This window comes from Oncorhynchus tshawytscha, linkage group LG05 (genome assembly GCF_018296145.1).
Source record: "Oncorhynchus tshawytscha isolate Ot180627B linkage group LG05, Otsh_v2.0, whole genome shotgun sequence".
NCBI lineage: Eukaryota > Metazoa > Chordata > Actinopteri > Salmoniformes > Salmonidae > Oncorhynchus > Oncorhynchus tshawytscha.
The window spans coordinates 29942801-29958486 of record NC_056433.1 but is presented as its reverse complement, the minus strand read 5'-3'; the positions used below and the strand labels follow the sequence as shown (position 1 = coordinate 29958486).

General features: G+C 44.8%; 1 protein-coding gene across 10 annotated transcripts in view; it reads right to left on the bottom strand.

Moving 5' to 3' along the window:
- Positions 1-15686, bottom strand: part of LOC112237004 (neurexin-3b-like) — a 492294-nt gene that overhangs the window by 341045 nt on the left and 135563 nt on the right. For 9 of the 10 annotated variants that reach the window (XM_042321785.1, XM_042321793.1, XM_042321786.1 and 6 more), the window contains exons 6-7: positions 4575-4876; positions 622-645 (exon numbers count right to left, since the gene is read on the bottom strand). In XM_042321785.1, the coding sequence (XP_042177719.1) occupies positions 622-645; positions 4575-4876 (326 nt within the window). The remainder of the gene's footprint in view (positions 1-621; positions 646-4574; positions 4877-15686) is intronic. The other variant, XM_042321788.1, reaches the window with a different exon arrangement.

The window sequence follows — 15686 nt, the reverse complement described above, 5'->3', positions numbered from 1 at the left end:
CAACTGTCAGAGCTCCAGCAAAGAAAGGGTCGCCATTTTGTCTCTGGGACACCATTTTGTCTCTGGGATGCCATTTTGTCTCTGTTTGGTGTTTTACAGTCTGGACTGCAGTTTGGCTGCTGCTGGTTGAAGAAGAAGTCACTCTTCTTGTTTGGTTCGTGGCAGAGCTTCTGTCAGTTCTTGGCGACAGTACTCACCAAAAATGTGGAGGTTTTTATTTGGTGGAAAAACATTTTTTATGTATCCCTGACAAAAGATCAAAAGTCAGATCTGGTGTTCCTTTTGAGACTCGTAGAACTTCTGCGAACTTCGTAGCGATGAGGAATAAAAAGTATAAAAATAATAAAGTAAAAGCCGGAGTGAAAAAAAGAGGAGAGGGGGAGGGAGGGGGTGTGGGGGAGGGAGGGGGAAGTGGGGGAGGGAGGTTGGGAGACCAAGGAAGCGGAGGATATTGAGAAGTGAAGAAAGCTGTTGGTAATACAAACCCATTTCCTCATTTTTTGATAAGAAGTGTCTAGGATGAGACTCAAAGTATAAAAAGAAAAAGAAAGGGGGGGGACACACGGCAAATCCAAAAAAGACAATTAGAATGATATCTACCAGACAATGTAGTTTGTTTACCATAGCGTGTCCCATGCCTGATTGCTTTCCGGAAAAAGGGGAAGAAAGGAAATCAAAAGAATAGTGAACAAAACGGTTGTTAATAAGGAATGGGAAAACAAAATAAAAAACAATGATGTAGGATGATAGTTAGTACATTAGTTAGTTGTTAGTTAGATAACGGTTAGTTAGTAAGTAAATAAAATGACTTAGTATTTCATGAATGGTAAGTGTTAGTCTAACAAAGTTTGTCTTCCCAAAGAGAGGGAGAAAAAGGGAAAGAAAGATTGACAGAGAGGAAGTAGAGACAGGTAGAGAGGAGGAAAAGAGGACCCTAGCTCAGCCTCTGGTCTCACTGGTAGCTAGTGGGCTATGTCCTTTAAAAACCTGGTACCTGTTAATGGCAGGAAATGAACACTTTACTTACTTGTCCACCTCTCTTCACCTCCATGCAAGGCTCCATTCTACTGGCTGAGGAAACTCCCTGCTCACTCAATCTCCACACCACAAACAGTTCTCAGCTACTGGTTCTCTAACAGTGCTTTCACTCTTACACTACAAGTATACACTGAGTGTACAAAACATTAAGAACACCTTCCTAATATTGAGTTGCACCCCCTTTTTCCCTCAGAACAGACTCAATTCATCTGGGCATGGACTCTATAAAGGGTTGAAAGCGTTCCACGGGGATGCTGGCCCATGTCGACTCCAATGCTTCACACAGTTGTGTCAAGTTGGCTGGATGTCCTTTGGTTGGTGGACCATTCCTGATACAGACAGGTGCCTGGCATCTACTACCATGCCTTGTTCAAAGTCACTTATATATGTTGTCTTGTCCATTCACCCTGTGAATGTCAACACATACACAATCCATGTCTCAAGGCATAAAAATCCTTCTTTAACCGGTCTCCTCTCCATCTACACTGATTGAAGTGGATTTAACAAGTGACATCAATAAGGGATCATAGCTTTCACCTGGATTCACCTTGTCAGTCTATGTCATCTAAAGAGCAGGTGTTCCTAATGTTTTGTACACTCAATGTATATTCCTGTAGTACATATTTAATACAGCCCTACTTTTTAAAGTTGAGTTGTACTTACTTCTTGTCCACCTCTCTTCACTTCCATTCAAGGCTCCATCCAACAGGCTGGAGTCCCAACTCCCTCTGCCTCTGCCTCTGCCTCTCCCTCTCCCTCTCCCTCTCCCTCTCCCTCTCCCTCTCCCTCTCCCTCTCCCTCTCCCTCTCCCAATCCACAAACAGCTACCGATTCTCTCACTGTTTCTGCTCTAGTGTGTACAGTTACCAGTACATATCCAGTGTAAGAACAATACATTCCCTGCTTCTTAAAGCTTAGTTCAGTAGTAATACTTGTATTAAGGTACAGTATCTGATACCAGTATTAGTGTACCTCCCTTATGAACATGGGTATTGTAAACAAGATAAGCTGAGGAGCAACATAACAAATTGACAATAGAGATCCCGTCAGTGGCCATGGGAACATACAGTGCCTTGCGAAAGTATTCGGCCCCCTTGAATTTTGCGACCTTTTGCCACATTTCAGGCTTCAAACATAAAGATATAAAACTGTATTTTTTTGTGAAGAATCAACAACAAGTGGGACACAATCATGAAGTGGAATGACATTTATTGGATATTTCAAACTTTTTTAACAAATCAAAAACTGAAAAATTGGGCGTGCAAAATTATTCAGCCCCTTTACTTTCAGTGCAGCAAACTCTCTCCAGAAGTTCAGTGAGGATCTCTGAATGATCCAATGTTGACCTAAATGACTAATGATGATAAATACAATCCACCTGTGTGTAATCAAGTCTCCGTATAAATGCACCTGCACTGTGATAGTCTCAGAGGTCCGTTAAAAGCGCAGAGAGCATCATGAAGAACAAGGAACACACCAGGCAGGTCCGAGATACAGTTGTGAAGAAGTTTAAAGCCGGATTTGGATACAAAAAGATTTCCCAAGCTTTAAACATCCCAAGGAGCACTGTGCAAGCGATAATATTGAAATGGAAGGAGTATCAGACCACTGCAAATCTACCAAGACCTGGCCGTCCCTCTAAACTTTCAGCTCATACAAGGAGAAGACTGATCAGAGATGCAGCCAAGAGGCCCATGATCACTCTGGATGAACTGCAGAGATCTACAGCTGAGGTGGGAGACTCTGTCCATAGGACAACAATCAGTCGTATATTGCACAAATCTGGCCTTTATGGAAGAGTGGCAAGAAGAAAGCCATTTCTTAAAGATATCCATAAAAAGTGTTGTTTAAAGTTTGCCACAAGCCACCTGGGAGACACACCAAACATGTGGAAGAAGGTGCTCTGGTCAGATGAAACCAAAATTGAACTTTTTGGCAACAATGCAAAACGTTATGTTTGGCGTAAAAGCAACACAGCTCAACACACCATCCCCACTGTCAAACATGGTGGTGGCAGCATCATGGTTTGGACCTGCTTTTCTTCAGCAGGGACAGGGAAGATGGTTCAAATTGATGGGAAGATGGATGGAGCCAAATACAGGACCATTCTGAAAGAAAACCTGATGGAGTCTGCAAAAGACCTGAGACTGGGACAGAGATTTGTCTTCCAACAAGACAATGATCCAAAACATAAAGCAAAATCTACAATGGAATGGTTCAAAAATAAACATATCCAGGTGTTAGAATGGCCAAGTCAAAGTCCAGACCTGAATCCAATCGAGAATCTGTGGAAAGAACTGAAAACTGCTGTTCACAAATGCTCTCCATCCAACCTCACTGAGCTCGAGCTGTTTTACAAGGAGGAATGGGAAAAAATTTCAGTCTCTCGATGTGCAAAACTGATAGAGACATACCCCAAGCGACTTACAGCTGTAATCGCAGCAAAAGGTGGCACTACAAAGTATTAACTTAAGGGGGCTGAATAATTTTGCACGCCCAATTTTTCAGTTTTTGATTTGTTAAAAAAGTTTGAAATATCCAATAAATGTCGTTCCACTTCATGATTGTGTCCCACTTGTTGTTGATTCTTCACAAAAAAATACAGTTTTAATCTTTGTTTGAAGCCTGAAATGTGGCAAAAGGTCGCAAAGTTCAAGGGGGCCGAATACTTTCGCAAGGCACTGTATATTTATTCTATTTGAAGAAGATGCTCCACTGATCTGAAACCTATTTCCAATTTGACATCTGTAGGCTAATGTCAGTCACACGAAGTCCCTGCGTTCGTACTGAGTCGGATGTCTTCCACTCTGCCTTGTAGTTTCTGTATTTTTACAGAGGAGTAGAATATCCGACAGAGTGGTTTGTAAAGGAAAGACAGTTTCTGAAGGCAACGAGATAGGGAGCCAGCCTCTGATTGAAGGGTCCGCTTAGTGGAGAATAAAAGCAGAGAAGTATCAGATAAAGTTCCAATGAAGGAAATAGGGAAGTCTTCAAGTTTGTACATGAAGATAAGGAAGTGACAGAAACACAGAACCACAGTGTCCGCTCAACCACTAAGCTATCAATCACCATGTCACCTGGGCTTCTTTCATTCACATAGTCACTGGCTGCTAGGAAGGCAAATAGAGGGGAAACACAATCTAACTGTACTGATGATAACTCAATACTGCACTAAGTCAGAATGTCTCTCTCGTAATATGTATCAACACAACATTGTTGACAACTATCTGAATTTGATTATTAGGGCACTTGGAAAAGGTGCTATAAAGATAAATAAACCTCATTCAATTCAAACAGAGGAAAAACACTAATCCTCCAACGTCTAACCTAAACGATTACTCAATATTTCAAATGCATAATAGAAGTGTGATTACCGATGCAAGATCCGTAACGACTATCAACTATGTTCAGCACTTGGAGTACTTGGAAAAGCATTCATGCACAAATAAAGCCAAGACACTGCTACCATTCAATTGATCTATTGCTACTGATCATTATCAGTCTTGAACCTACGTCACCTCGGTCTCCATGGTTACCTGTCTGAGGTTGCGTGTGACCTTGATGTCGTGCCAGCCGTTGTCGTTGAACTTCCCGTTGACGGGCTCCACGATGGCCTCGAAGGCGCCCGAGCCCAGGTTGATGACCAGGCTCACCGCTCCGTCCTTTAGGGCCAGGTTGACGTAGTCAGCCGACTTCCCCGTGTGGAGTAAGAGACCGTTCCTCTGCCACGTCTTGAAGGACAATGTGATCTCATCGCTGGACGACTGGATGGGGTTCTGGGACAGGTCGTAGCAGAAGTACTCCGAACCACGGAACGTCGCCACGTTCTCTTCTCTCGCTGGAGGTAGAAAAGAAACAGGATGGAAGTTTGTTTTTACATGTTAAGCTCTTATCCAAAACGTCGAGAAGTGTAGAGTCTACGTCGTTAACAGGGAAACATGTACTGTATGTCCCGGGTGGGAATCAAACGCACAACCCACAAGGAGACTATTGATGGACTCCATCCACATATCAGTGACACAAACAGGAAGCCCACTGTATAATCTATAATATTTGACCGTTGAAACATAACTAAGATCCCTTCCTACACTGTAAGTATTGAATCATGTTAGAGGAAAAAAACAAAACCATGACTTAATGACCTAGAAAAACACCAGAAGTAGGCTATGACATCACCTCCCATGAGAAGACAGGACAGATCAATCTAATCCAGTCGCCATAGTAATATATCTATGAGTCCCCATATCAGCTATCCCATAATGTTCTCCTCATACTGGAACGCACGCATCATAAAAACCCAATACATGTGTCCCTCAGTCGAGGTCTCCATGCTAGCAGACTGCTTATGAGATCACAATGGTAACTGGCTACCTGCTAATGGTAGACATAAATCACGGCAGTCATATATCTGTTATATGGTTTAGAATCATTCCGCTGAAAGGAAGTATCTTCCTGTATGGGGCTTGTTGCAACACAGATGGAGTAATTTGAGACAGGTAAAGAGGCAGAGAGGTGCAGAGAGGGAAGGATGGAGACAGAGAGGGAGAGAAGGACAGGAAGAGAGAGAGGAGTCTCTCTGTATACAGTGCATTCGGAAAGTATTCAGACTCCTTGACCTTTTCCACATTTTGTTACGTTACAGCCTTATTCTAAAATAGATGAAATTGTTGTTTTCCCTCAGCAATCTACACACAATACCCCATAATGACAAAGTGAAAACAGGTTTTTAGAATGTTTTGCAAATACCTCATTTACACAAGTATTCAGACCCTTTGCTATGCGACTCCAAATTGAGCTCAAGTGAATCCTGTTTGAATTGATCATAACTTGATTGGAGTCCACCTGTGGTAAATTCAATTGATTGGACATGATTTGGAAAGACAAACACCTGTATATATAAGGTCCCACAGTTGACAGTGCATGTCAGAGCAAAAACCAAGCTATGAGGTCTAAGGAATTGTCCTTAGAGCTCAGAGACGGGATTGTGTCAAGGCACAGATCTGGGGAAGGATACCAAAACATTTCTGCTGCATTGAAGGTCCCCAAGAACACAGTGACCTCCATCATTCTTAAATGGAAGAAGTTTGGAACCACCAAGACTCTTCCTAGAGCTGGCCCCTGGTCAAACTGAGCAATCGGGGGAGAAAGGCATTGGTCAGGGAGGTAACCACGAACCTAAATGTCACTGTGACAGAGCTCCAGCGTTTGTCTGCGGGGATAGGAGAAACTTCCAGAAGGACAACCATCTCTGCAGCACTCCACCAATCAGGCCTTTATGGAACAGTGGTCAGATGGAAGCCACTCCTCAGTAAAAGGCACATGACAGCCCGCTTGGAGTTTTCCAAAAGGCACCTAAAGGACTCTCAGACCATGAGAAACAAGATTATCTGGTCTAATGAAACCAAGATTGAACTATTTGTTCTGAATGCCACGTGTCACGTCTGGACGAAACCTAACACCATCATGCTGTGGGGATGTTTTTTAGTGGCAGGGACTGGGAGACTAGTTAGGATCAAGGGAAAGATGAACGGAGCAAAGTACAAAGAGATCCTTGATGAAAACCTGCTCCAGAGCGCTCAGGACCTCACACTGAGACAAAGGTTCACCATTCAACAGGACAGCGATCCTAAGCACACGGTCAAGACAATGCAGGAGTGGTTTCGTGACGAGTCTCTGAATGTCCTTGAGTGGCCCAGCCAGAGCCTGGACTTGGATCGAACATCTCTGGAGAGACCTGAAAATATCTGTGCAGCGATGCTCCCCATCCAACCTGACAGAGCTTGAGAGGATCTGCAGAGAAGAATGGGAGAAACTCCCCAATTCAGGTGTTCCAAGCTGATAGCGTCACACTCAAGAAGACTCGAGGCTGTAATTGCTGCCAAAAGTGCTTCAACAAAGTACTGAGTAAAGGGTCTGAATACTTATGTAGATGTGATATTTCTTTTTTTGTTATATATACATTTGCAAAAATGTTGAATACCCTTGTTTTGATTTGTCATTGTGGGGCATTGTGTGTAGATTGAGGGAAAAAACGATGTAATCCATTTTAGAATCAGGCTGTGACGTAACAAAATGTGGAAAAAGTCAAGGGGTCTGAATACTTTCCGAATGCACTGTAAATACAAGTACCACTAGTTGCGTAATACATTACAACATTTTTGCTGTTTCTGACTTTAATTGCATTTCACATTGTCATTAAGCCAATCACAAGTTCCTGGTCTGAGGGCAGGAGAGGCGATGAAACACAGATAGAAGGAAAGAGAGACTGCTGCTAGGTTTGGGTTTGTTTTTTGGCCGGACTATATGTAAACACAAGACAGCATATTGTGGAGCCTGGAGGGAGAGAGAAAGAGAGCGAGAGAGACAGAATGAGGAAGAAAGGCAGAGGGAAATGACAGAACGAGAGAGAGAGAAAGAGAGAGAGCATGAGGGAGAAAAGAGAGAAATGAAGAGAGAGGCAGTTGTTTGGGATGATTCAGGTCAGAGAGTAATTTCCCCCTTGGCGTAAAAACACTGGGCACAGCACAGAGACAGAAACATAGACAAGATGAGAGGCTGGAGGACAACACAACTCTTCCTTCCTCTCCTCTGAAAGCCTTTTTCAATGTACTGGTTGGTCAGAATGAACACGCACGGACGCACGTTATTCCCAGTGAGACAGAGTACTGCAGATTACGTTTAGTCTAAATCAAAACCTAATCTCTCCCTCTGTTCACTTCACTGATTTACTGGTGCTTTTTCATCTGACAGATTGTTCCCACATTCATCATCGGAAGAACCGTCAGATAAGACACTGTATAGACAAACAATAGCGCATCATCAAATAAATAATACACTGAAATAATACACTGAAATAAATGGGTCAATCCATCCAAAATAGCTTGCGGGAAGGAAGATCTACTCTGTCGTCTGTAGAGAACTGTGTACGCAGTACATATACTAACTAATTCAGAATATTAACACATTTCCAGAGGGTGCATCGTACACCTTCAGTGGATGAATGTCACTCGGCATTATCTATAAATAAATGAAACACTTTTTATCAATGATTTATGAACATGTTATCCCTGTGTGTACTTAGAGTGCATCATATCTATCTGGGGTTCCTTTCAGCTTTAAACTCAAACCTTAGACAATGACGGCATACTACAGTCCTTACTACCACAGCCATAGATAAATATAGCTTTCTTTCAGTCGATTACTTGGCGTCACCATAAGGGAACCAGAATATAATATACCATAATATGCCTCCAGAGCGTGTAACTTAGTTCCCTTATGGTGATGCCTTGTTCCCTCCTTCACAGAACCAAGGTCACGAAAGTCACCTGGACATTAACCAACTTGAGAAACCAAAAAAGGATATTTCTCTGTTTCTTTCCAATCTACTCATGGCAACTCAGGAAGTGACACACAGTCTGTGTTCCAAATAGCACTGTATTCCCTATATAGTGCACTACATTTGAGCAGGGCTATGGTCATAAGTAGTGCACTATAAAGGGAACAGGAAGTGACACATAATTTTTGTTCCAAATAGCACTGTATTCCCTATATAGTGCACTACATTTGAGCAGGGCTCTGGTCATAAGTAGGGCACTATAAAGGGAACAGGGTGCCATTTGGGACACAGACACAGTCTAACTACCAGTAACCTTATGTAAGAAGTAGTGGTACCAGTATGAGAAATATAAACCCTGCTACTTTATTCAGCTGTAGACTACACTGGTGTTTTCCCAGATAACACCCCTGACACCTAATCCTGTCTGATCTCACCTGGGGTCATCACCATAGCAACCCTAGACCATCCCATAGCAACCCTAGACCCCACCCAAACATTCTAATCAGGTGACAGGTGCCTTGCCTTAGTATCACCACTCATATTAGGATGTCTGCAGACATTGGGTAACTTACAATTAGCTTAACGTATGTCTATAGCCAGTGGGATTTTGGTCATCTAGGCTACTAATATTAGCTACTTGTACATCAGCATTCTAAGGAGCTTGATCTATTCACACTGTAGGCTACTCACTATGTTGTGGGATGTCTGCATGTGGCCTAGCGTCATTACACACAGTACAACTATGATGTTACTAGGAGAGTGCAATGTACGCTACAATACTAACATTACAATAGATCATTATTTTGAAAATCTGAGATGACAGTGTTGTTAAGAAAAGGCTAAGCTTGTGTTTGAATATATTTATTTCATTTCATTTGCGATTTTCATGAATAGGAAAAGTTTCTAGGGGTATTTATGTCCGCTGCGTTATGCTAATGCATTTGAGGCAATGATTACGCTCCCGGATACGGGATTGCTCGTCGCAAGAGGTTAAATCTTTTAAATAAAAAAAAATCTCACTTTGGCGCATGTCATCAACATCACCTACAAGGCATGAATGTAGAACGTTGCAGGAAATCCCAGTAGGAAATGAATTGAACGGTCAGACATGGTCTTGGTCTATGGAATATAGAATAGTATTGATCTCTGTACTCCGGGTCATTTTGTCTATTTTCAAATCGTAATTAATATTCCATCTCTGTATGGCTGCAAGCCGGGGCGAGGTGTGTGTCTGTGTGTGTGTGTGTGTGTGTGTGTGTGTGTTAGTGATTTATGCTTGATCCGACAATGCGGTGCGGAGGCTCCGTACAGAAGATGTGACGCAATTGCTGTGCGCCTCCCAAATGTTGTAACAATATCTCAGAAGAGGTAAGGTATTGTCTTTTTCTTTAGCCAGTTGCTCGTAATTAGCAGGCTGGCTATAGAGATTAGCTCTGAATCACTACGAGTGATACGTTTTACATTTGAGTCATTTAGCAGATGCTATTTTCAAGAGTGACAGGAGCAATTAGGGTTAAGTGCCTAGCTCAAGGGCACATCGACAGATGCTTCACCTAGTTGGCTCAGGGATTTAAACCATTGACCTTTCGGTTACTGACCCAAGACCCTTAACCTGCTAGGACACACTTTGCTCTGCTCTGCTCCCCGAAGCTCAAGAAGTATGTCTGTTCTGACTTCCGCGGAGGCCGCATCACTGTAGATGCTGCATGGCCACTGCAGAGGCTGGATTGACCATAAATTGGCTTGTGTGTGAGGGGTTTTCAACATCCAGTGGAACTAATTAGCTCCTTCTATTCCATGCCCCCCCCCTTCTCCTCTCTCCAGTCCTCCTTCCCCCTCTGCCGGTACCCATCCCCTCTTCTAGCTGCTTCATTTCAATGTCCCTGCCTCCCCCATTCTCCCCCCCCTCTCTCCTTTCCACTCTCCCACCATCCTCCTACCCCAGACGCACCACCAAACAGTCTGAACCCGGCCACCAGTCTAACCCGGAGGACCTTCCCACGGGGAATGCTTTGACCCCGCTGAGACACCATTTGTGACCTTTTGAAAAGCAGGGCCATGGTATTAAACTCCATCATCATCAGAGACTGTGTGTGTGTGTGTGTGTGTGTGTGTATGTGTGTATGTGTGTGTGTGTGTGTGTGTGTATGTGTGTGTGTGTGTGTGTGTGTGTGTGTGTGTGTGTGTGTGTGTGTGTGTGTGTGTGTGTGTGTGTGAGAGAGATAGGTAGGGAGAGGGAGAGAGCGAGAGAGAGAGCGAGAGAGAGAGCGAGAGAGAGAGCGAGAGAGAGAGCGAGAGAGCGAGAGAGCGAGAGAGAGCGAGAGAGCGAGAGAGAGAGAGAGAGAGAGAGAGAGAGAGAGAGAGAGAGAGAGAGAGAGAGAGGAGGGGAGAGGCTGAATCTGTCAAGCTAAATAAGCTCAGCCAGCACCCAACTAGATGAGTTCAGTCAGTTCAGCTTAGTGATGAGGCTGTATGTAGTGTGTTTGGTAAAGCCTGATGTCTCCACCAGCTGTAGTGCTGCCAAATATGTTCGTTTCACTGCACTGGGGATCCCGGGTTTCTTAGCGATGTGTTAGAGGCTATCTCTTTCTGCAGCCAACATACGCACGCACGTACGCACACACAAACGAGCTGGCAGAAAATGTAAGTTCCAAAGTATAGTGTTAAATTCGGTTGTTAGACAATAATGAGGAGCCCAGGAGAAGAATGGAAGATGGCCGGAGGACTGCTATCTTCCCACACAGTGGCAATAGGATCTGGCTCCTACAGATACCTTCTCACGCCACAGATGCTGTGAGATGTGCGAGCTCAGACAGGATGTCGAATCGTGCCAGAGAGGAGGGTTCGTTACCGCCACCAATAGCACGGGTGGTGAAATTACATTTAGAGTTAAAAGCTAGGTAATAGCGAGTGTGTACAAGCTAGCTAGTGTGTAATAGGGAAAAGGCTATAAGGACACGCCTGATGCCCAAACCGATATGTCATTTCAGAACATTTAGGGCTAGGTTAAGGTAAGAGTCCGTTTTATGTTTTGGCTAGTCGGTTTAAGCGTCAGCTGTGTCCTTATAGCCTCTCCCTTGTACTAGCTAACTGCACAAGCAACAGTGGTTAACATAACGCCCCGGACCAGAGCTAGTGCGCCAACTTGTATATGCGTAGCACACTGATGCCCTGGAACAAAGCTACTGACTCACGCAACACACGAGACCAACACATGTCTACAGGCTGAGCACATCCCATTTCAGGTGCAAAAATACCGTCTGAGATCCACGCGCAAACGCTTCGAAGTGCTCCACTTCCTCTCTCCCAATCTTTCTCTCTTGCTATGGCTCTTCACATAACTTCCGGGGGAGAGGAGAGGAGAGGATGGGAGAGGAGAGGGAGAGGAGAGGAGAGGAGAGGAGAGGAGAGGAGAGGAGAGGAGAGGAGAGGAGAGGAGAGGAGAGGAGAGGAGAGGAGAGGAGAGGAGAGGAGAGGAGAGGAGAGGAGAGGAGAGGAGAGGAGAGGAGGGCAGTATTAGTCTGGTGGTGAAGAGCTGTGAGGAAGATTCACTCTGCTCTGCTACCTCTGGTCTCTCTGACTCTTTCATCTCAGGCCTTACATAAAGCCTTACTTCACTAGATAACACCTAGCTGACTGTCTGGGCGAAGACACACACGCACGTAAATGCACACACATACGTAAAAACACTGTTGAAACATCAGTTTGATGTTACTTTAACATAATCCTCCGTATTCAGCGTTCTGATTGGCTATCAGTATGATGTCAATTCTGAGACTTAACGCTGTCATGATGTTGCTCAGCGGGAGGTATCAGGGGCTCAGTAGGCCTTCCTATTGGCTGGTGGCACTCTCAGTAAGACTCTCTATTGGCTGGTGGCTCTGGAGGCTTTGTGGGGTGAGCAATAAGACTTTACAGTGATGCAGGGGTAAAGAGGAGGGGATGGCAGGTATGGAAGGAGGGGGAGGGGCATATGTTTGGGGGATGGGGAGGCATGAGGTTCAATCCCATCAAGTGAGGCAATGGTGCGGAGCGCATGCTGGAGCAGAGGCTTGAGGGAGAGAAAACGAGAGGGGGGGGGAGATAGAAGATAGAGAAAGAGGCTGATTTCCTAATGGCTACTTATGCAGGGCCATTAGCAATGATGGTGGCGGCCAATGTTATTAAGCTGGAGGGGTTGAATGAAGGATGAGGGAAAGATGGAGGAAGGATCAGGAAACCTCTGGGTCACCTTTTACACATCCTTCAAATAATACAACAGGTTAGAGGCACTGGCAGGGATAGAGGGATGAAAGAGGAGTGATAGAGGTGTGGTGTAGAAAGAGAGAGATAGCGAGAGAACACACTGACAACACCCACAAAACAAAGAAGCAAACCCAACAAGGTGGAGAGAGACGGCTGTCTGAGAGAGCTGGCTTCACTCCAGACGGAGAGAGAGAAACACACAGCCCAGCTAACAGTACTGAAGGAGGAGAGAAAGGAACATGGCCCAGCTAACAGTACTGAAGGAGGAGAGAAAGGAACATGGCCCAGCTAACAGTACTGAAGGAGGAGAGAAAGGAACATGGCCCAGCTAACAGTACTGAAGTAGGAGAGAAAGGAACATGGCCCAGCTAACAGTACTGAAGGAGGAGAGAAAGGAACATGGCCCAGCTAACAGCACTGAAGGAGGAGAGAAAGGAACATGGCCCAGCTAACAGCACTGAAGGAGGGAGAGGAACATGGCCCAGCTAACAGTACTGAAGGAGGAGAGAAAGGAACATGGCCCAGCTAACAGCACTGAAGGAGGGAGAGGAACATGGCCCAGCTAACAGTACTGAAGGAGGAGAGAAAGGAACATGGCCCAGCTAACAGCACTGAAGGAGGAGAGAAAGGAACATGGCCCAGCTAACAGTACTGAAGGAGGAGAGAAAGGAACATGGCCCAGCTAACAGCACTGAAGGAGGAGAGAAAGGAACATGGCCCAGCTAACAGCACTGAAGGAGGGAGAGGAACATGGCCCAGCTAACAGTACTGAAGGAGGAGAGAAAGGAACATGGCCCAGCTAACAGCACTGAAGGAGGGAGAGGAACATGGCCCAGCTAACAGTACTGAAGGAAAGGAACATGGCCCAGCTAACAGTACTGAAGGAAGAGAAAGGAACATGGCCCAGCTAACAGTACTGAAGGAGGAGAGAAAGGAACATGGCCCAGCTAACAGCACTGAAGGAGGAGAGAAAGGAACATGGCCCAGCTAACAGTACTGAAGGAGGAGCTAAAATAACACAGCCCAGCTAACAGTAATGGAGGAGGAGAGACAGGAACATGGCCCAGCTAACAGTACTGAAGGAGGAGAGAAAGGAACATGGCCCAGCTAACAGTACTGAATGAGGAGAGAAAGGAACATGGCCCAGCTAACAGTAATGAAGGAGGAGAGACAGGAACATGGCCCAGCTAATAGTACTGAAGGAGGAGGTGAGAAAGCTGAGGCGTGACAGAGAGCAGGGGCCAGATTTAGAAAGCAAAACATTAGAAAAAAACCTAAGAAGTTTCTTAAGGAAAAGAATATGACTTTCATATAATAGTTCATAAGTGCAATTCCTCAAAACGTTCTTAGGACATCATAGTTTTCCTAGGAACGTCATAAATATCTTTCCTAAGAACTTCGCAAATATCTTATGTGGCACTGACATTAGTGGCGTGTTTGAAACCAATAAATAAGCCTATGTGACAGGGATGATAGGATTTGGTCCACTTTAATAAAGTGTTGATATTTACATTTAATTACATTTATCTGCTTTATGACTCAAGAACATACTTTTTTAGTTTGTTCGCAAACCCTTTATGCACAAAAACAAACATTATTTTTCTCATATTATAGCCTGAAGTCACTCACAAGAACACTTGAAGTGATGGTGGAGGAAATAACAGCCAGGAAACAGTTGCTGTTGGGGAGACTCGATAACTGCTGGGTCAATGCAGAGACCAAAAGGAGAGGATGGGTGAGAGTGACCGAGTCGGGGGTATGGCAAGGAACAGTGACGCCGCCGTACAAAATAGTGATCCGACATCAAGTCAGCTGCTAAGCAAAAGGGAGCTGAGAGACCATTCATATGGACCAGCCGGAGAAGAAGGTGTTGTCCATGACAGGAGAGATGGTGGCGGTCGAATTGCTCGACCAGTAAGTTCGGTAGCTAACTAGCTAACGCGTAATGAAATTATAGCCACCATACCTAACGATGTTAACGTTAGCCAAGTTCTTCTTTCCAAATTGACGAGCTAACGCTAGTTACGTAACACTTCTAGAATATTGTAATATGTTGTTATTTACTAGCTAGGTAGATAATGCGCGTTTAATGAGTTTTCTTGCTGTATTTAAATGTCCGGTAACCAAGTGTGTCTGTGGCGCAAGAAAATGTTCATGGCTGCAAAAGTATCCATTCGTTAATTACATTTCCAAGAAGAAATCCTGAAACGTTATTGTTAAGAATCTTTTTTCTTAGTAAGAAACATAGGAAAAATATTAAGAACATTGCCAATAACTTTATTGAGGAACAGCAACTTTGCTTAATATTCTTCTTAAGGCTCTAGTTAAAGATAAAATGGCAGTTAAGAAGAAATGTCTTCCTAAGAAGGTTTTGTGAATCCGGCTCCAGGATACTCCCCCAGAGAATCCAGCAGAACAGCCCACCTCCGACCCGGACCACAACCTCAACACCACAATGGTACAGACAACACAGGACACACCAACCCAACAGACCCCACCCACTCCTAACAACCCCAGTCAGCTTCCCCGATAGCCCTCCTGACAACTCCCACACATCCACCGAGGACACATAAAAGCCAGAGATTGTGCTCCTCATTGACTCAAGGCAGTGATTGAAAAAGCTTCGTCCACCTTCCCAAATGCACAAGTGGTCATCTCCACTCTGCTAACAAGAAAATACATTCACCCTGCCACCATACAGCGGGTTAATACAAGAACTTCCCAGGACTGTGCCTCAAAACCTAATGTCTACCTGCCCCACCACTCCACCCTGGACTTGAACAGCCTTTACAGCCAGGTCCACCTCTACAAGGCAGCAAACACAACTTTTGCCAGGAACCTGAAGGATGTCACCCTCAACCGCAGCCACAGCACCTCACACAGGAGCAACTAAACAACGGACATCCCTCCCAGACCTGCAAGATCCCCTCCCGAAGTACCTGCACCAAGAGAACCTACGCCAAGAGGACCTACACCAAGACCACAGCATCATCAGCCACACCCCCCCCACCCCAGATCAGACCTATGCCCCTTCTACCCCACCCCATGCCAACCGCCCCTGCAGTAA